Below are 21769 nucleotides of genomic sequence, written 5' to 3' on the forward strand. Positions count from 1 at the left end.
AACCAAAATATGTACTTTGGAATTTCTTCACTCGCTCGTGTTTTATGGTTTCGTCAGAAAAAAAAGAAAAGGCACAAATTCTTACTGCAAAATTCATTTATTCGCATATTTCGTTAATACTCATAAGTTCCTATTACATTTAGTTGCTTTAAATTTTTGCACTAATTGTTTTTCTACGTACAAATCGACCAGTACGGCTCTACTGCCGATTGAAGCTGCACGATATATAACATTTCTACATTATTGACTTTTGCAGCTGATATTTGAAAGAAAAAGAAACAAGATCCAACTGTGCACTGGCAGCACAGCACCTGATTTATTCTTGGACAGAATATGATATACTGTAGTGAAAAGGTGTCCAACCAATGCAAGGCAAAATCACAAATGTGATCGATATCATGCAGCCCTATTGCAGGTCATTGGGGAAAAAAAAACAACACTGTTTATGGGACGCGCTGATGAAGCTCACACTGTACTTCCTGAAAAAGCCGACATATCCAAAACCATCCTGCACATCACTCTGAAAAAAAAAAAAAAGGGTCCAGAACCAGATGCATCACACTGTGTTGATAAAGATGAACTTTATTGTAGGTTATGAGACTGAAGCAGTGGCACGTTCACTCTTTGTGCTTGTTCACTAGCGTTTCTCCAAGAGCCTCCAGCACTTCTCTCTTGTAGTCTTCGAAATCTCCCTCGATATGGTTTATGGATCGGTCTTCCACCACCCACAGCTGGCACTGAGTCTCGGTAATCAACCGCGCGTCATGGCTCACAATGATCACAGCTAGGAAAGATAAATCACAATTGTTGGTAATTTTATTTTAAATAAATAATGTTCATGTTGGACTTTAAATCTGCGACATCTAGCACAACTAAATGTACGTCGGCTCTCATTCCTCAAGAACAAGAATAAATCTGGTCATAAACAGATTCAGCGCCCATCCACTACATCATATAGTTCACACTTTTTATTTAAATTGTAAAAGACAATAAATTATTTTTTTACTAGGTGTCCCCGTGCCTTTCTATCGTGGCCAGGATTGACTTTTATCGACTATCGATTCACTGAATCGATTTTCATTGTGTTTGTTGTGAAAACTTACCTCCTTTGTATTCATTGATGGCTTCTGATAATGCATCGATTGACTCAATGTCCAGATTGTTAGTGGGCTCGTCCTTTAAAATAAAAAGTGGAATTAAAACAAATGTAAACAGTTAAGTATATTTTGCACCACATGTAACCAATATCCTCTGACCTACTTTCTTTTAACCACTCACCAAAATCAGGACGTCTGGCTGGCGACAAGAAAGTTCAGCAAATACTACTCTCGCTTTCTGGCCACCTGAAATAACATAAGTAACATGTAAAATGTAGCAGGTCACTGAATAGCATGGTTGAAAAGACAAGAAGTGAAGAGTGAAGACCGTGGAGCGAGTCAAGTACTCACCGGAAAGTTTAGAAATTTGGATCGTGTGCGCGTGGCTTTCCAGGCCGAAGCGACCGAGACACTTCCTACTGTCCTGGTATTGCAGATTGAAATTCCTCTGCAGGTACTCGGTGGGAGCCTCCTCCATGTTCAGCTGATCAGCATACTGCTGGTTAAAGAAGCCCACTTTCTGCACACGTCAAAACAGAAATTTCCAAATAAATCGTTAAAATAAATTAGGGATGGAATCCTGCAATCACTTATTATAAACAGTAGCACCCTCACCAGAAACCAAAATGTTCCTTATTATAGAAGGAAAAAAAATTATGCTCATGTTATTGACAAATTACAGAAATTAATCTGCCATGAAGACTTTTCCCCATGGTGGAAAACTTACTACACTCCTGACTGCTAACGAATAACCTAGGCATAAGTGAGATCTAAAGATCGCCGTGTTAGCCTTTAGCGGATTTTAGACCTCCTTTAAAATAAGAAAACACCGACATGTAAATCTTAATTCATCCTCATCTCAATGTTACATAATGTTGCATAAACATCTCCATACATAAAGCTACACTATACTTATTAATACACTTTTATTTTCCAAAATCTGTTAAATATTAATGTCACATTATTATAGATGGGAACTAAACTTTACTATGGGAATAATATATGAAGAGAATGTACACTGTCTGGCCAAAAATTTGATTGGGGAAAAAATAAATCATGAATGGAGATCACTTAAACACACACAAAAAAAAATCAGCACTAAAAAACGAAAGCTGTTTAATAATTGAAGGTAAGAGCATTTCAGTACACACAAAATGTGATGAGAATTCATCTGGGACTGGGACAGCTGGAACTAAACAGCTGTGTGTCCATAAGAAAACCACTCCTCAGTGAAGCTAATCAGAAAAAAAAAGGCTTTAATTGGCCAGGGATATCTTCTTATTGGATTTCATCAATTAGATTGAGATGAGTCCAGATTGAGCCTACTCCCACTGAGTGACGGGTGTGTCAGGGTAAGAAGGGAAGCACGTGACGTTATGCACCCATCATGCATAGTGTCCACTGTACAAGCCTTTGAAGGCAGTGTTATGATATGGGGTTGCTTCAGTTGCTCAGGTCTAGACTCAGCATCAGTATGTGACAATAAAACAAAGTCTGCTGCTGACCTGAATGTCCTAAATAACCAGGATATATCACATCTACAGTATGGATTAGCTTTTCTCTGATATCTCAGGTAAATTACAGGACTTCAATTGTAAATGAGTGGGTTTGGGAGCACGAGGAATAATTTTTACACAGGAACTGGACACCATGTTGTGTGCTAAATGAAATTACAGACTGCAACTTTATTTATTTATTTTTTTGCCAAGCAGTGTATTAGAGCAATCACATTAATGTAACCTAACTTGTTATCGAACAGTTAGGACTTTCTACTTACCAAGCGGTGATTCATCCTCATCTCACCTCTGGTCTGAAAAATAAACATGGACATGCCATCTGTTACCATTGGAAGGTACTTATTTATTTAATTTCTGTGCAATAGTGATGCGCAGGGTCGACCTGCAACCTGTGAACATTAGCATTAAGTTGGGCGGGTTTCCGTGGATATTTGGATAAAATTATTGTGGGACTGACTTTCTGCTTTCCTTTTGTCCCTTTCTTCCTTGTCAGGCTGACATTTGTTTGCATTGCTTTTACATCACTGGTGTGAAAACCTGTATGATTCGTCATAAAAGGGGGAGTCGCCGCAGGTGTTTACCAGGTTGGACATTTATTTATTTATTTATTTATTTTGCCTTAAAAGTAAGGTGTAGGAGTCTAGTCCTAATGTTTTTTTCTTAATTCGGTGGGTGCTTGATTTGATTATGCGTATGACGGAATACATCACTGTGATGTTTTTTTTGTCACATAGCTAGGATGGAATAAAATACATTAATAAGATGGACAGACATTCATTTACAGAGTCGCACACTTACAGGAGTCAACTTCCCCGTCAGCAGGAGGAGGAGAGTACTCTTTCCGACACCGTTTGGCCCGACTATACAAACTGGAGAGAAGAAAAAAAAAAAAAAAAACCAATGTTATTTCCATCAACTGTTCAGATACTCCCAAACTAATCTGTCAGTGGTTGATGATTCCCAATTAATAAAATAACAGATATTACCGCCATAATGCATTATTTCTTTTAAAAATGGTGCACTAGGTTTTAATGTGACTTACTTCGAGACTCCATATCAATACCAAAGTCAACATTTTTGAACAGAGGCTTCTGACCGTCGTAGGCAAAGTCCACGGCTGAGAAGAACAGAACGGAAAGTTAGTTTTCAATCAAATGTACTGACTTTCAGACAGATAACATACCAAATCATTCAAAGTGGGTACATGTTACAATGCCTAATCACAGGATAATATAATTTAAAGTCTGTTCTAATAAACCTAGTATGAGAAACTTACTCCTTTAGATTTTAGTAATTCGTACATGGGGATCATGTTTACTGTATATACATTACCGCTCAAAAGTTTGGGATCAATTTCTATCTCCATGGTCTATCCTGATTTTTATTTTTAGGTGAAATATACAATAATCTCCATTGAACAGTTGATATTGAGATGTATCTGGTACTTGCACTGTAAATCGTTTATAACAGCGCTAATCCGAGGTGCTGTTTGTTAATTGGTGATTTCTGAGGTAACCGGTGACTCTAAGTGAACTACTTCTCTGCAGCAGAGGTAAGTTATGGCCTTGTTTTCCTGGTTTCAAGTTTCATTATGGTGCTGGATGGGTTTTGCAAATGCATTTGACTATACTGTTCTTGCAAACTTTTAGACAATTAAATGTCTCCTCTAATATGACCTTATAAAAGAACTCAACTAGAGGGGGAAAAAAAAGAAAAGGGGGGAAAAAACCCATTGAAACATTGGAAGTATTAAAATAAACAATTCTGACCAAATTTGTGTGGATAATTCTAATCACCCTTTATATCACTGGGCTATTTATTTCTCAAATATGATTGGTCAGGAAATGTTACCGTTTATTTATTTATTTATTAATTAATCATTATTATTATTTTTTTTACAGTGAACATGTTTTGTTAGTTTGATTTTGATTTATCACATGAACAGAACTAGATGGTGATGTTCTATTCAATACTACTGTCTGTACCTGTATAGAGCCTTAAATAGATGAATCTGAAAGTGGGTGTGGTCTTACCAGAAAGGAGTTTTCTCCTTTTATTATTATTATTATTATTAAATATAAACCCCAACACTATGTCATAGAAACACAGCTCCTTAACCTCTTCAACATCACTCAAGTTCTAGCCATGTGTGCAAGACCAGTCTTTTAATCCTTATTTTTTTTGCAATTATTATTTTGCTTTGTACAAGTCAGTGCAGCGTTCAAGTCAAAAGTGGGACTTTTAATTGTGCAGAAGAACACAACACAGTTATGAGAGTTAAAACTCGCCTTCCTTCTCTACATAATCCCCTGCTACACTAATGCACATATTCGAGCGTTGCTGAATATGACCGATTTACGCCAGCCTCTCAGGAACTCCTTTAATAGCCCGATCTCCATAATTTTTTTTTCAGCCTTCATTCATGACAAATTTTATCACAAGTCCCAGTTTGACTTGAACGCCCCTTGCATGAGTGGCTCTCATATGATACTCATTATTTGGCTCTATTTTGCGTTTGTATATCTATTTTGCTATTTTAATGCACTCGTGTTTGGTTAGAAGATGCACTCACTGTGGAGACCGAGAATGGGTGGAGAAAGGGGCGGTGGGTTTGGAAATGTGAACTTCACAGTGTATTCTTTAGGTCGTTTAAGCAGCTCTGGAGCCTCATGGCTTTCCTCTTCCTGTCCCTTCTTCTTGCCCTTCTGCTGTTTCCTTGTCAGCGCCTCCTTTGTTTGTTTCTCCTGTAAAAAGATCAGGACAGGACGTAAGCAAAGCAGCTGAACAATATAAATATCGAGTAACTCAAATATGAGAGGAAAAAAATTAATAGAAATAAATCTCACAGCTTGTTTGGTGGATTTGCCGCCAGCTTTCAGCTCTTTTAGCCTTTTCTCTTGTTTCTCGTACTGCTTCAGGAGCTCCTTTTGCTTCTGGACGTACATCTTCTTAAACGTCACTACAAAATGGATTTTAGATTTCATAACTCATGATCGCACATATCGATTCCCATTGGGAGGAAAAAAACAAAACAAAAAAACACGCGTCCTGAAATTTGGTAACTCACAGTAGTTGCCCCTGTAGTAATAGAGTTTCTGGTTGTCCAGGTGAATGATATCCGTACAGACATCATCTAAGAAACTCTGGTCATGGGACACGATCAGAAGGGTCTTCTTCCAGCTTTGCAGGTAGCTTAAAAAGAAAAATAGAGCCATGAGATACAAGCTAGATGGAGAGCTGGATGGGACAAATGATATGTTTATTAGAAAGTTCACTGAGTAAGTAAAAGCTTGGCTCCAAGTTTTCATTATGGTATTTAGGCCTAAGCTGGAGAATAGGGCAAACATTAGTGAAGGACCAAAAAAAATGGAGGGAAAAAAAGAAATGACCCAAAGAGGTGGAGGAATTCTTTTACTATCACTCTAAGCAACCATTAGAGACTGCTGAGCATGAAGATGAGCAGAAATCAGTTTATAAAATACTTAAACATCACAGCTGGCACAATCATTTCCCTTATTATGACGTCCAAGATAAAATGAACTAAACTGAAGCTCTTGACCCGTCTATGCATAATTTTATGCTTTTTTTTCTTATTATTTTTCTCTGATTGAAATATTTCATGAATTACCAGGGATTCAGGTGTTCCTAATAAAGTGGCTGTTGAGTGTATACTACTGACTTAATTGAAGCTACAGTTTGAAGTGTGATCCAGCGTTAATTTGGCATCATTCTAAACAGCAGCCGTGTGATTTCCATTAATGATTAGCTAAATTGTCTCGTAGTGGTGGCTTAGTTGTTCTCAAATCTTTCTTTCAAGATCAAGAACAAAAATCATGAGACGTTACTTGTTGAGCCAGATGACGGCGTTGAGGTCGAGGTGGTTCGTCGGCTCGTCCAGCATCAGCAGCGTGGGCTCCATGAACAGAGCTCTGTATTACAAAGCAAAGGCAAACCTCATCTCATTCATCAATAATAATAAAAATAATAATAATAATAAAATAATAATCTTTTGCTTTGCTTCTCACAGGTGATATTTCACATACCTGGCGAGCGATACTCTCATTCTCCAACCACCTGAAAACTTCTTGGTGGGTCTGTTCTGCATTTCAGGGGTGAAACCCAAACCAGCCAGGATCCTGCGAGCCTTGGCCTCTGCCGCCGCCGCTCCGATCGCCCTTAGCTCCTCATACACCTGGCACAGGCATGGATAAGATGATGTACGTGAACATTTTTACACAAAACCTAATATAAATCATAAATGATGGATTTGTTGACCAGCGTTCCAACAAAAAGCCTCAGAGCATGGACTGACTTTGTATTGTTTAATTAATTCTCATCAATTTTAACTTTTTATTTAATGCAATAAGTTTTTATCTCTTCAGATAAAAAATAAAAAATCTAAAAATTTCTAGAATTATTTACATGCTGAAGATGTACGGCACTTTATCAGTGTTATGAACGTGACATTAAACAGACAAATGTTTGAGACATCACAATGTAATTTTTTTGCTGCAAATAAATGCTTTCAGATAAGGAGTTAGGGATGCAACGTATGTGTGAATTGTGTTTTTCAGGTTTGGATTTTCTTGTTTAAATGTACAAGTAAAAGAATTTTAACTTTACAAATTTTCGCATTGAAAACTGAAATTTTGCAAGCATTAGCTTCGGCATGCAAAGCATATGAACGGACTGAGCCAAACCGAACGCTGGCTAAGTTGCGCGTACGTTCGGGGGTCGTTTAAATCTTGTTCGCGTCAGTAGAAAACCAGGCGAAGCAAGTTTACATATTTTTTGTGGGAATTTTTGATTTAGTGAAGTCACACCACCATGAGACACACAAATGTTAGCAAGAACAGCAGCAAGAAAACTGAGCCAGTTTCAAGGTTAAGTGAGGTTTAATGTCTATTTATTTCATCTTTTCTAAATGTTTGGATTGTTTTTATAGGCAAAAATATCATTATAGTGTTAGAAATTGGTAACATTTTTGGGTGGCTGGAACGGATTATCTGCATTTACATTATTTCCTATGGGGAAATGCGCTTCACAATCTAAAACTCGCCTCTTGAACAGATTAAATTCATATGCCAAGGTACCGCTGTACTTTTCCTTTATGCAGCAATTTTATTTAGTAATTAGTTACTTTAAAAAATATCGTCCCTCAACACTAATCACATTCAAAAAAAAAAAAACACGAAACAGAAAGCATATTAAGAGAGAAAAAAAAGCAGATCTGACCTTCTGTAGTCTCTCAGACACCGAGTCCTCGCCCTTCTCGAGCAAAGCCTGCAGCTTCTTCTCCTCATCCAGCAACCTGAGACGCCGCGTGTCCGCCTTCAGCACAGCCTGCACAGCCGGAGTGTCATCAGCAACCACCTCTGAGAAACACCACAGCCATTCAGTGTAATTATCAATAAAGATACATGCAAATTTAGTTTTCTACTTGAAAATGAAAATGCCAGTAAAATGAAAAACGTCTTGAGAGTAGATAAAGTTATTTGAACGAAAAGCTTAAAATAAACCTTTTGTTATAGCTGCAGTTAAAAAAAAAAAAATCAACACCTGGCTCATCTGCGTTGCTTTTTTTGTAATAAAATAAAAATCTGACATGAGAATCTAAGAATGTCAGAGGCTTCTGTTACCTTGTTCACAGAGCAGCACGTCGATGTTGGGAGGAATGCTAAGAGCTCTGTTGGAAATGTGCTTCAGCAACGTTGTCTTTCCTTTTCTACAAAAAGAAGAACGAAGAGCAGACGTTTGGGAAAGATACCAAGGGCCGTAACATTCTGTGCATTTCGCCTTAATGATAGTTAGCGCCATGATCGCTGACAACTAACCCGTTTGGTCCGACAAGACCATAGCGACGACCGGCAACGATCAGGAGATCGGCGTTGACGAAAAGCTCCTTCCCGTGAGCAGAGATGCTGAATCTCTCCAGCTGTGGGCGCGAGAGGACAAGCAGGAGCGTTAGAACTGTCCAAACCCACACTATACTGTATATACACACACATACACACAGTACTGTGCAAAAGTCTTATGCACCATATTATATGCTGTACCGATTTTGTTCTATATATTTATCATGTCTGCATAATTATGTACAAAATCATTCAGTACTTCATATACAACTTAAAAAAATTATAATTTCATTTAAAAAAACTGACTGTTCATTTTATTGCTCTTTATAGAAGTTTCTTTTATGCAGAATGTTTTCTAAAGCATCTTTTTCTTATGCCATATTTTTTTATATGCCCAAGACTTTTTCACAGTACTAAAAGTAAAACAGCTGGTAGGTTTTACTGAGTTTGCTGGAGAATATGAGTTTTTCTGGTAACTTAGCTCCTCGCTCCTTTCTATTTTTATGCAAATCCCAGGAGCGTACATTAGGTTTTTTGTTTCCATCTGAAAACTGGTCTGTCTTGTACAGCCATGCATATATTCGCCTGTAATGTTATTTATTCATAATTTCTTTTTAGTTATATATGGAAATACTTAATGATTTTGTAAGTACTTATGCAGACATTATAAACATATATAACAAAATTGGTACAGCATATAGTATGGTGCCCATACACAGCTTCTTTAAAGCATCATTATAGCTTCGATTTATTTATTACCTTGTAAAATAACGAATTGATTGAATAGATTAAAAGATTATTTGGAAGTAGTCGAAATATCAGTATACAGTGGTGTGAAAAACTATTTGCCCCCTTCCTGATTTCTTATTCTTTTGCATGTTTGTCACACAAAATGTTTCTGATCATTAAACACATTTAACTATAAGTCAAAGATAACACAAGTAAACACAAAATGCAGTTTTTAAATGATGGTTTTTATTATTTAGGGAGAAAAAAAATCCAAACCTACATGGCCCTGTGTGAAAAAGTAATTGCCCCCTGAACCTAATAACTGGTTGGGCCACCCTTAGCAGCAATAACTGCAAACAAGCGTTTGCGATAACTTGCAACGAGTCTTTTACAGCGCTCTGGAGGAATTTTGGCCCACTCATCTTAGCAGAATTGTTGTAATTCAGCTTTATTTAAGGGTTTTCTAGCATGAACCGCCTTTTTAAGGTCATGCCACAACATCTCAATAGGATTCAGGTCAGGACTTTGACTAGGCCACTCCAAAGTCTTCATTTTGTTTTTCTTCAGCCATTCAGAGGTGGATTTGCTGGTGTGTTTTGGGTCATTGTCCTGCTGCAGCACCCAAGATCGCTTCAGCTTGAGTTGACGAACAGATGGCCGGACATTCTCCTTCAGGATTTTTTGGTAGACAGTAGAATTCATGGTTCCATCTATCACAGCAAGCCTTCCAGGTCCTGAAGCAGCAAAACAACCCCAGACCATCACACTACCACCACCATATTTTACTGTTGGTATGATGTTCTTTTTCTGAAATGCCGTGTTACTTTTACGCCAGATGTAACGGGGCACGACCTTCCAAAAAGTTCAACTTTTGTCTCGTCGGTCCACAAGGTATTTTCCCAAAAGTCTTGGCAATCATTGAGATGTTTTTTAGCAAAATTGAGACGAGCCTTAATGTTCTTTTTGCTTAAAAGTGGTTTGCGCCTTGGAAATCTGCCATGCAGGCCATTTCTGCCCAGTCTCTTTCTTATGGTGGAGTCGTGAACACTGACCATAATTGAGGCAAGTGAGGCCTGCAGTTCTTTAGATGTTGTCCTGGGGTCTTTTGTGGCCTCTCGGATGAGTTGTCTCTGCGCTCTTGGGATAATTTTGGTCGGCCGGCCACTCCTGGGAAGGTTCACCACTGTTCCATGTTTTTGCCATTTGTGGATAATGACTCTCACTGTGGTTCGCTGGAGTCCCAAAGCTTTAGAAATGGCTTTATAACCTTTACCAGACTGATAGATCTCAATTACTTTTGTTCTCATTTGTTCCTGAATTTCTTTGGATCTTGGCATGATGTCTAGCTTTTGAGGTGCTTTTGGTATACTTCTCTGTGTCAGGTAGCTCCTATTTAAGTGATTTCTTGATTGAAACAGGTGTGGCAGTAATCAGGCCTGGGGGTGACTACAGAAATTTAACTCAGGTGTAATAAACCACAGTTAAGTTATTTTTTAACAAGGGGGGCAATCACTTTTTCACACAGGGCCATGTAGGTTTGGATTTTTTTTCTCCCTAAATAATAAAAACCATCATTTAAAAACTGCATTTAGTGTTTAATTATGTTATCTTTGACCAATAGTTAACAGTTTTTGATGAGCAGAAACATTTAAGTGTGACAAACATGCAAAAGAATAAGAAATCAGGAAGGGGGCAAATAGTTTTTCACACCACTGTATATGCTGGTTATATATGGTTATTGTTCTTTTAAGCGGTCGCTACAGCGGATTATCCATCCCGCATATACTTCTTGGTGACCTACATTTCACCATTCTCACTCGTGTGATGTAGGGCTGCAACAACTAATCGATAAAATCGATAATTATCGATAATGAAATTCGTTGTCAACGAATGCCGTTATCGATTAGTTGGGCTGTTTACGTCACTGAGGCGCGCGACCACAAGATGCACAAATACACACACATACACAGCTGCTCGTGCAATGGAGGTTACAGAAGCACCGGCAGGAAAAAGCGCGCGCCCCGAGTCCTCCAAGGTTTTATAGCAATTTACATTAAACTCCTCTAAGAAGACGGTAACCTGCACGCTATTCAAGACCGAGATTTCATTGCATGTCATGCACGAACACTTAAAAAGAAAACATGTTGGCGTTACGGATGGTGAAACGTCAGCAGGGTCGGTAAAAACTGTATCTCTTCATCGTGTAAGTTGTGTAAGTTGTATAGTTTAAGTGCTTTTATTTAAACTGTTTGCTAACTTCGGGACAGTCGCGCTAGATCTGTTCACGTGTATCTCGCTCGCATCGCATTGCGCAATCACCTCATGAACAATAGTGATTAGTTACATGGCGCTATTTTAGATAAGCTTAATTTACACGGTGCGAATAATAGTAGAATATTACATTTAGTGATTGTTGTGGTTTTCAGTGAATGCAAATAACAGTATATTTGTGACTATTAGCTTTTTGCATTTCTACAGTTTTTTTTTATAGTCCAATAGATCAGTGTATTTTTTAAACTATATATATATATATATATATATATATATATATATATACTGTATATATTATATACTACATTTCATTTAAGGTTTAAAATGTCAAAATTAAAGATTATTAAACTCTATATGTGGCTTTTGCATTTTTAAAAGTTTTTTTATACATAAATAATACCCTGATTTATGTTTTTTTTTTTTTTTAAATAGTTATAGCAAAAATATCAAATTAAAGAAGCGGTTAAGTTTTATCCGATTAATCGATTAATCGAAACCATAATCGCCCAACTAATCGATTATCAAAATAATCGTTAGTTGCAGCCCTAGTGTGATGTTTGAAAATGAACAGAGAATACACAGGCGGTCCGATCCAGTGTTCTGACCTTTATATCCGAGGCGTTCTCCAGCATGGCTTGTCTTGAAGACAATTCCGCCTGAGAGACCGAGAAATCTCCCTCGGAGGCGCTCTGAGCACGGACGCTGGCCACCTGCCGCTCGTACTCCATCTGTGAAGCGACAACGGAGCAGATCAACTGGTCATTAAACACTCATGTGGAAATTTAACAGTTCTCTGGTTTTAATTCTGCCGATTCTCAGGACACTGACCAGCTTCTTTTTCTTCTTCTTCTCCTTTTTGCTCAGGTTGGCGTAAGGGTCTTCCTCCTGGTTTTTGCTCTGCTCTGCGACCAGAGCGTCCTCGGCACTCTACCGAAAAAGGAAACGAAGATTGTGAACACATGGAAAAAATAGCAAGATAGAGAATAATGAACAGTTTAACAATGATCATACCCTCATGGTGTCATTGTCATCGCTTTTCTCTTCCTCATCCTCACTGGAAGGCTGGCGAGCAGGCTTGGCTTTCTGTACGAGAACAGAAGGTAAAGAGAACGACAATTGATGATCAGCTCCTGATTCAGCCACACCAAATATACACATAGGACATCTTTTAAAGCTTTATATATATATATATATATATATATATATATATATATATATATATATATCCCGACCTTTGGCTGTTCTTTCTTTCCAGCAGCCTTCTGAGTCTTTTGTTCTTTCTCTTCGTCCTCCACCTGCAAACATTTCCCCATTGTTTAAGTTATTACACTATCATCAATTAGATTTATAGCAATAATAATAAGAAAATGTCACTCTTTTGATAACGTCTTTGGAATCAACATCATTATAAATAACATTTCACTCCGTTGTTATTCAATTCGGTGATATCACACAAGAAGGAGCGATGTTGTACTGAATATCAGCACAGCCGTAGACGTGAAGCCATAGCCTGAGTTCAGAAAATATCACAGTCGTGCTGATATTCAGTACAACAGAACGATATAAAGTGTGATTATTGCTTTTATACAACAGTTCCACAAACACCATTTATTATCAACAGATTATGATTTGTTTATTTATTTAATCAGGTATTAGAGGGTTAGAGAGAGATTTGGGATTAAGTCTCGTGTTCTTAATCATTTACATAAAATGTAAATGTAAATGTGTTCGAAGCTAGTTGTTTAAGATGGCGTAATGTTATCAGGTGTGTTTTCTTGCTGTAAATGCTTCAGTGACTGGTTTTGAATGCGTGTTTTGGCAGACAGCTACTCCCCCATCTTTCCAGTACTGCAGACCCGATACATATAGTTAAACATCATAGTGCTGTCATGTTCTATTATCACCACTCTTGGAATAAATCTCGTCCATTTCGAATACTAGACCAGAACTAACTTCTCCAGTACTTCTCCACCATTAGTTATACAGGAAGTCGCCGACTTAAGAACAAATCTGACTTAGGAACGCAACTTGTTTGTAAGTCCGACAAAGTGAGTCTTATACGACTCTGACACGAATATACAATATAAAGCATAAATCTCTAAAGCTAAATATCTGTTCCCTTTTCGCACACTGCCATCATGTGGCCAAAAACCAGAACCGCGCCTAAGGAAATTACTCTCACAATGTGACAGTGTCATCTCAGCGCCTTTAAGTCATGAGGGGAATCCTGGACGCAATTTTGTCTCAGAGCTGTTTTCCACTGTATTAGTCTGTAAAATGTTGAGGATTTTTTTTTTTTTAATTAGGGTCATTAACCCTCAGGACAGCAATTTTCTATCATCGTGCTTTCGGACTGATTTATTGAAACCAGTGAGGCTGACACACTCAAACAATACACCAGACTTTAAACATTTTATACATTTACTTACACACAAAAAATATTGTTTATAATTGTATAATAAATGTTAGTAAATATTGGTATCTGGTGCACTGCAGTGTCTATTCTTTGTACAATACACGTAGGCTCTGATCAATTCAGTTAATTTTCACGTCAAACATTGGGGAAAAAATGGGGAAAAGTGTGATCTGTGTCTTTGATGTTTGTTTAAACAGCCATCTGCTGAGGAGCTAGCTAGTGACCAGGAGTCCCACTTTAGTGGCCTGTGATTCACTGTAACACTGAATTCCTCTCACCTTAGATGCTTTGCTGCCTGCTTTCTGGTTCTTCTTCACTCCCTTCTTCTCATTCTCATCATTTTTCTCCATTTCCTCGTCAGGTTCATCGTCAGACTCCTGTTAAAATGTGAGCTTAGAGAAATGAGAACGTACCCCTTTTTTTGACAGAACATCTTAAATATGTTTTCTGTGACCTTTTAATTAATGTAAATACAATTTCCAGGAAATGACTGCACTAGATGAAAGAAAACAAGACGGTTATGAAAAAGAGTTGTTAGTATGTAGTATATACACTGATCTTCTGTAACACATATGGGAAAAATGTAAGTATGGTTAGATTTGGACAGAAAAAAGAAAAAACGTCCTATTTACCCACCTTGGATTTCTTTGGCTTAGCCTTATCATTTTTCTTTCCTCTGGAAATCTCCTGAATTACATACATACACATATTTTGGCACATATTGGTTAGAGATGCAAAAACTGAAAGATTTCCAGGTCCTGATGCTCAGTAATGCTGTGAAGGTAAGCAGGCGTGTGGCAGGCTGGGAAAAACCCATCGGATGTCGCTAAGACTGAATTCTGGTAAATGCCCATGAAACAAGAACATTGATAAATTCATGCAAAAGGAGATCAGAGCAGAAGTATTGAGACAGCTGTACATGTTCATACTTTTCAGTAGTACAACCCGTCACTTACTCACTCTATACCACTTTATCCTGTATTCAGGGTCGCGGGGGGGGGGGGGGGGGGGGGGTTCTGGAGCCTATATCAGGATGCTTAGGGCATGAGACAGGGTACACCCTGGACAGAGTGCAAGGCGACAGTGCTTACCACTACACCACCGTGCCGCCACTCACTGAGTACAACATATTTCTGAGATACTGAATTTGGGGTTTTCATTAGCTGTAAGCCATAATCATCAAAATGAAAATAAATAAATAAATAAATACACTTGAAATATATCAGTCTCTGTGTTATATATATATATATATATATATATATATATATATATATATATATAAATAATTTATCTATACTGTATGTGTAATTTTTACTTTTTGAATTAAATTTCTGAAATAAATCACCTTTTCGGTTATATAAAAATTTTTTGGGATGCACCTGTAGATTTTACTGAAACAACATGGAAATGTTTTTTATTTCAATCAATAGATGTTCTTCGACTTATTATAAGGTTATGTCCCAATAAACCGACTCTAAGTTAAAAAATATCATTTAAGACTTTTAAAATACCAAACATCCTTGAAATCCTTGAAAATCGACAGGTAACTTGTCATCTACTTGCAGAAAAGACACATCTGTCTGTAGGAACTGTACACTATTGAGAGAGACACTGTTATGGCGCAGTGGTAAAGCGCGCGTCCTATCATCCGGTGATAACCTCTCACAGCCGGAGGCCTAGAGAGAGCTGATTGGCCGAGCTCTCTCAGGGGGAAGGATGAGAGGTACTCAGTGCTCCCACATTAATGACGGCTCTACAAGCCAATCAGGGGCGTCTGTGAGCTCGCGCAGGCGGAGGGAGGGGATAGCTGTGTTCCTCCGAGTGTGTTACGCCGCCCCCATTGGTGCGTGAGCGAGCAGTTCGAAAAAATGGTCGGTGACGCAGCAGACGTGGATCGGAGGCCGTTTCCTCCAATCCACGTCTGCGGCCCTCCCGACTGGTTGGCAGTAGAAGCTTAATGTGAGAGCCTCCAGTGACGGGGTGGAATTGGACACTGCTAAATTAGGGGAGAAAATCAGAAAATTCGGAAACAGTGATGATTCCTAGTGATTATGGTGATTCCTAGCACATATCGATGCCTAAAGGATTCAGCTTGTAAGTAAACCCAGGCTGTTCAAATGTCATGATCAAATGCAATCAGATCATGCAATTTAAATTTTCATTCTGCTGATTCTGACTTTTTGGTTGACTAAGTACAGTACAGTACAGTATTCTACATTGATTGAGATATTAGCAAAATTTTACTAGTTTAAATAGTTAGATGAAGGGCTTTCCCGAGCCACCACACGTACCTCTTTCTTTACACTTTATCATAATACTCTATAATAAATTAACATAAATTGTAGTTAATTTACACATTATGTAACAAAAAGAGGGAACAAAAAATATCTAAGACGCAATAATAAAAAGAACACCAAGATGAAGATTAATTTAAGCTTTAAATTTTTTTTAGGAATCACATGTCCTAATGTTAATCTTCTTATTAGCTGATGATTTCAGCTTTTAGTTTTTTAATATTATAGCACACTTTTCAGCACTGTAATATCGTACTCTTTGGAAAAAATGTATCCCCTCTCACCTTGGAGTCTTTCTTATTTTTAGGTTTATCATCGTTGACATCGTCGTCATCATCTGCATCATCCTCGTCGTCTTCATCACTCTGACCCTGACTCAGAGCGGCGAATATGTTGCCACCCTAAAAGCAAGAGATAGATTGTCAAAACAATGTCTTTAAACAATGAGGTTCTTGTGTTTCTACCACTGTGTCTGCGCTTTGGAACAAACTGTTCTGTTATGGAGAAATCTAACAGTGGTGAAATGTCATATTAATAAGTTTAGTTTTTTTTTTTTTTTTTTTTTTGGGGGGGGGGGGTTTCCCCCCCCCCCCGATTTTCCTCCCTAATTTATTCGTGGCCAATTCCTCCCTGTCACTAGGGGGCTCTTACATTAAGGCTACTACTACCATTCAGCCTGGAGGGCCAAAGACTATCACGCGTTTCCTCCAAACCGCATGACGCCAGCATCTTTTCTAACTGCTTGCTCACGCCCCGTTACTGGCGGCGTAACACTTGGCTGTAGAGCCGTGATTTATGTGGGTGCGCCTAAGTACCTCTCATCCCTCCCCTTTGAGAGAGCTCGGCCAATCAGCCCTCTCTAGGCCTCCGGCTGTGAGAGCTAACAGCATCACCCGGGGATTGAACCAGCGATCCCCGGATGATAGCAGATTAATAAGTTTATTTAAATTATATTTAGCGCCTTGAAGAAGTCCTCTACTTACGAACGAGTTTTGTTCTTAAGTCTGACAAAGTGAGTCTTATACGGCTCATAGTGCCTTTAATTCGCGAGGGGAATCCCGGGTGCCATTTTTGTCTCAAAGCTGTTTTTCCGCTGTATTTGACTGTGAACTCTGTTTTGTTTGTGTAAGGATTTTTTCCCGAAATTAGGATTATTCACCATCAGGACAGCTTTAAAGGACAGACATTTTCTATCATCATCCTTCTGGACTGATTCATTAAAACCAGTAAGGCGACAATTTTTTTCACACACACACACACACACACACACACACACACATATAATATACCAGACTTTTTTATAAAGACATTTTTATACATTCACTTACACACTGAAAATATTGTATGTAATCGTAAATATTGGTATCTGGTACACTGCAGTGTCTATTTTTTGTACAATACACATAAGCTACCTTCTACCTGACTTATTCGCATCTATGAATGTTCGTAGAACCGTGGTCTGATCGTATCTGTGGAAATTCATAACTCAGATGTTTATAAGTCAGGGACTACCTGTATTGTCTCTCTTAAACAAGACACTGTATAGTCACTGTTTCAGATTAGTACTGCACGATTTGATTGGGCAAAGATGAGCGGGCCCAAGCACTCTGCAGAAAAATTAATTTATTAATTAAAATAAAATCCGATTTTGATTATGTTGACAGATATTGACATTGTAACTATTAAATGTACCATTTTCAGTTTAGTATTTAAAGGAATTTATCCGGACTAGCAGTAAATACCTGAACAAAGATATCATTTATAGATAAATATTATTTTTTTAAAAACACACACAAAAAAAAAAAAATTACTGACAAACTCTACATAATTTGCTGAATGTGTATATTACCTGTAATAAATCGAAGCCTTTTTCAGTAAAAGATTTCACAGGTCAATACTGTGATTAATTTTTTTTAATGAGATCAATTAATTGTGCAGCACTATTATTGATTTACAAAAAGAACATATGTATAAGATGATTATTCTGAAACGTCACTCCGTAAACAGAAAATAATTAAAAAAAAAACTCAGATATTGAGAGGTCTGGTGAGGACTGACAAGAAAGACATGTTCACCATTTACTGCGTGGAAAAAGAAGCGTTCACTGAGTGTACAGCGCCATCACCAGGAGCAAATAATATTAAAAAGAAATTGTATAAGTATTATTTTTTATTTTATAAGTATACTATTTAAATAAGAAATAGTATAAATAAATAATATTTTTTAAATATTAAAATGTGTTTTCTGTGATACCAATATTTTGCTAAAGATACCGCTGTTAATATTCTTACAAAACTAAGAACCTGGATAATTACACAAATAGTTTGACATTTAAACCCATCAGCTTCCCTATTGATATCTGTTCAAGAGCTCAATATGTCTTTGTGATCCAGGTTTATTCACTCTACTGTTAGTGTACCGTAACATGCATTCACCTGTAAGAATGTAAACACTTTCTTTGTGGAGGCTTACCTTGTTTCTCTTTCCACCTTTTGCAGGAGCAGCTATTACTGAAATCAAAGTATAATCAGAATGATTTAGGATCGAGCTTTTAAAATAAACCTTACATTGCATGTCCTCAATCAATGTCTTACAATCAACAAGCAAAATCTAAAAGCAGCTCTAATGTTCCTGACATTACCCTCTTCCTCGTCCTCATCGCTGGGCTGGACGGAGAGTTTCTTGAGTCGCTGCATGACCTCTTCATCTTTATCATCCGCGTCCCCAGCTTTACCTTTCCGCCGGTCCTTCTTTTTCTTTTGGGGCTGTTGCAAATACATGACAGTATAAAATGTTTGTTCGTTTTCATAGCACTTGAACATTTTCTCCAAAAACAAATTTTATATAATATAGGTCTGTTTACATTTATAAAGCTCAACGGAATCCATTTCAATTATTTTTTTGTTTGTTTTTACTGTTCAATGCATATATTTATTTTGTCAACAGTACTGTTTGGTACTGGTGACAAATCTGAAGTTTAACATCCTACAGTGAGAAAGATTATCCACACTTGGAAAGCATTCAAGACATCTGCCAATCTTCCCACGAATGGATATCCCAGGTCAGACCGTGCAATGCAAGACTAAAGTTCACAAAACTGCATCTGCACAAACCACAAGATTTTTGGAACAATGTCCTCGAGAGAAATGAGAACAAAATGGAGTTGTTTGGCCTTAATTCCCAGCACCATGTTCGGCAAACACCAAACAGCATTTCAGCAGAAACACCTCACACCCACTGTCCAGCACGGCGGTGCAGGGGTGATGAACTGGCCTTGTTTTTACAGCCACAAAGACCTGAGCACCAACTGTGCAAAACTGAGGCCATCTGACTGCTGAAGCTTGGATAAAATTTGGTCAGGACAATATCTAAAACACACTAGTAAATCTACATCATAGCAGCTTAAAAAAAAAAATCAAGGTTAATTAAAGTCCAGACCGCAAACCAACTGAAACGCTGGAATGGGACCTTAACACAACTGTGCATGAACAAATGCCCAAAAAACTTAAATGACCCGAAGCAAGGTTGTAAAGAATAATAGAAAAAAACAATGCGAAAGACTGATAAAGCCATATAAGTAATGATTGCTAAAGGTGGATTTACAAGCTACTGAATCAAGGGAGGGGTACTTGTTTTCATGTTTGGCTTCATTTTTGATGAATAATTTGCATGGAGGGGGGAAAAAAGTAATATGTTGCTTTTAGTCTGAGGTTGCATTTGCCTAATACTGAGACCTGCTTTGATCAGATATCTTTTTTCTTTTGTTATAACAGAATCTGAACGATACTAAAAGACAACGAACATGAATGAAGACTGTATTTACCATGTGACTGTTATCTCTGTCTTAACAAGACCACATTTGGGACACCCTAAACAAAATGTTTCTGTGGTCTGAAGAAATCACCAGTGGTGGCCAGCCTGACTTTATCATCATCATCATCATCATCATCGTACCTGCTTTGCTTGCGTCTCTTTCACTGCCAGCTCTTCTGCCTTCTCAGCCTTATGTTCTGTGGACAGCTCATCGAAGAACTACCAACGAAAGAAAGATGGCTAGTGAGCAAGGATAAAATACTAGATCCTATATTATGGACAAATGGGAAGGGGGGGGGGGAATTAGGGGATAATACCACAGTGACGTCACCTCAAATATATACAATGTACAATATTTACTACAATAAGTAACTGTTTTTCCCCCTACTTACGCTCTTCTTGTCTTTTTTGTCTTTCTTGTCTTTTTTTCCTTTCTTGACAACTTTTTCTAAAGGGAAGAGAAAATCTTGTGAAATTGAACAGCTGATGAAACCCAGTGCATGTGTGAGGTTTAGTACTCTGTGTACTGCAGATCACACAACAGACTTCTTTGTATCAGTAACTCGTATTGATGTAATCTTAACTCTGACGCATATATCAAACACACGGGCTTTGCAGTGTATCAGCTAAACTAACCCAGTAACACCTCTGGCCCAGAGTTATAACTGCTAGTTTTAACGTTTAGCTAATCTGTCTCTGATCATGTGGTGGACCGTTACAGTCTTTTACCCGTCTGTGGCTCATCGTCTCCTTCCCACTCCGCCACTTCTTTAGACTTCTTCGGCATGTTTCTCGACGTTTAAACGAATCGAAGAGGCGATCAGGCGCTGAATTTGACGCGTAGCTAAGTCTGAGTGTGACAGAGCAGCGCGCACGCGGCCTACACTTCCCTAATCACTACTACACAAGAGCACCACAGAGTCTCAGAAGCCGGTAGTTTGGAAAATGACAGCGCCTCTACAGGCTGGGGGAGGAAACTGCAGGTGCAATCATTATTTGGCTAAACCTGCAATGACATTAGGTGCGTTCATTATTATTATTATTATTGAACGAAAATTTAGAACTAAATATACATTTATAATAGCATCATAAAGTTTGAGTAAACATTGATCAAAAAAATAATTGTTATAAAGTTTTAAAGACTGAAGAATAAGGTTTAGTTTTTATACATTTGCATTTATGAATGAAAAATTTGCCTAAAATCAGCATTATATTAATGAAAAACTTATTATTCTTATCATAGTATTCCAAACATAATATGTTTTTTTTTTTTCAAAAGTGGGCAGTGATTGTATCTTTGCCGCCAACCAATAAGACATATTTTCCCAAAAGATAGAAGAATGAGCAGCTCACCTCTTATATCTTCTTGTCCGAATCGTTCGTTCTTTTACGCTATTAACGTCTATGAGAGTCACGTGACAAAAAACCAAATGATTCAGACCAGAAGACTCATGAGAAAAAGAATCGCTCATGTTAAATGCACTGCATAGTGTCCATGGGAGTCACGTGACAAAAGAACGAATGATTCGGACAAGAAGACGTTTCTCATGCACTTTAAGACGACTTGTTCTTCACGTTCTTTGTCCATTTAATATATAACAAATTTGGGTTATGGCTGGATGTAGGTATGGTGACTTTAGAACATGGCCAGATATACGTATAACAACTTTACTCTATGGAGGTGGCTTAGTGGTTAGCAGGGGGTCCGGTTGGACTCCCACCTTTGGTCTGTGTGCGTAAAGTTTGCACGTTCTACCTGTGCTTGGTGGGTTTCATC

At 37.9% G+C, this 21769-nt stretch overlaps 1 protein-coding gene across 2 annotated transcripts; it reads right to left on the bottom strand.

Annotated features, from left to right (window-relative positions):
• Positions 1–78: 78 nt before the first annotated feature.
• abcf1 (ATP-binding cassette, sub-family F (GCN20), member 1) lies at positions 79–20897 on the bottom strand. Of its 2 annotated transcripts, XM_053490044.1 has the most exons (27): positions 20722–20897; positions 20385–20440; positions 20134–20211; positions 18821–18944; positions 18652–18689; positions 16464–16580; positions 14522–14572; positions 14164–14262; positions 12702–12764; positions 12481–12552; positions 12298–12396; positions 12075–12197; positions 8449–8549; positions 8254–8339; positions 7850–7989; positions 6658–6806; positions 6460–6543; positions 5682–5806; positions 5461–5573; positions 5187–5358; positions 3657–3731; positions 3413–3483; positions 2875–2907; positions 1449–1617; positions 1279–1343; positions 1104–1176; positions 79–784 (listed from the first exon to the last, which is right to left on the bottom strand). In XM_053490044.1, the coding sequence occupies exons 1-27, from the start codon at positions 20777–20779 to the stop codon at positions 618–620; spliced, it is 2601 nt and encodes an 866-aa protein (XP_053346019.1). In that variant the 5' UTR covers positions 20780–20897; the 3' UTR covers positions 79–617. The 2 variants fall into 2 exon arrangements, with proteins under 2 accessions (XP_053346019.1, XP_053346020.1); XM_053490045.1 differs by lacking the exon at positions 14522–14572.
• Positions 20898–21769: the final 872 nt, after the last annotated feature.

Source organism: Clarias gariepinus, chromosome 28 (assembly GCF_024256425.1).
Source record: "Clarias gariepinus isolate MV-2021 ecotype Netherlands chromosome 28, CGAR_prim_01v2, whole genome shotgun sequence".
Classification (NCBI taxonomy): domain Eukaryota; kingdom Metazoa; phylum Chordata; class Actinopteri; order Siluriformes; family Clariidae; genus Clarias; species Clarias gariepinus.

What these genes read in the sequence shown, in the direction of transcription:
- abcf1 (XM_053490044.1), bottom strand. Translation starts at nt 20,779, where the DNA reads ATGCCGAAGAAGTCTAAAGAAGTGGCGGAGTGGGAAGGAGACGATGAG. An exon ending in AAGAGACGCAAGCAAAGCAG is followed by an intron (nt 18,945 to 20,133) that starts GTACGATGATGA and finishes TATTTGCAACAG; the next exon opens with CCCCAAAAGAAAAAGAAGGA. An exon ending in AAGGTGGAAAGAGAAACAAG is followed by an intron (nt 16,581 to 18,651) that starts GTAAGCCTCCAC and finishes TCTTGCTTTTAG; the next exon opens with GGTGGCAACATATTCGCCGC.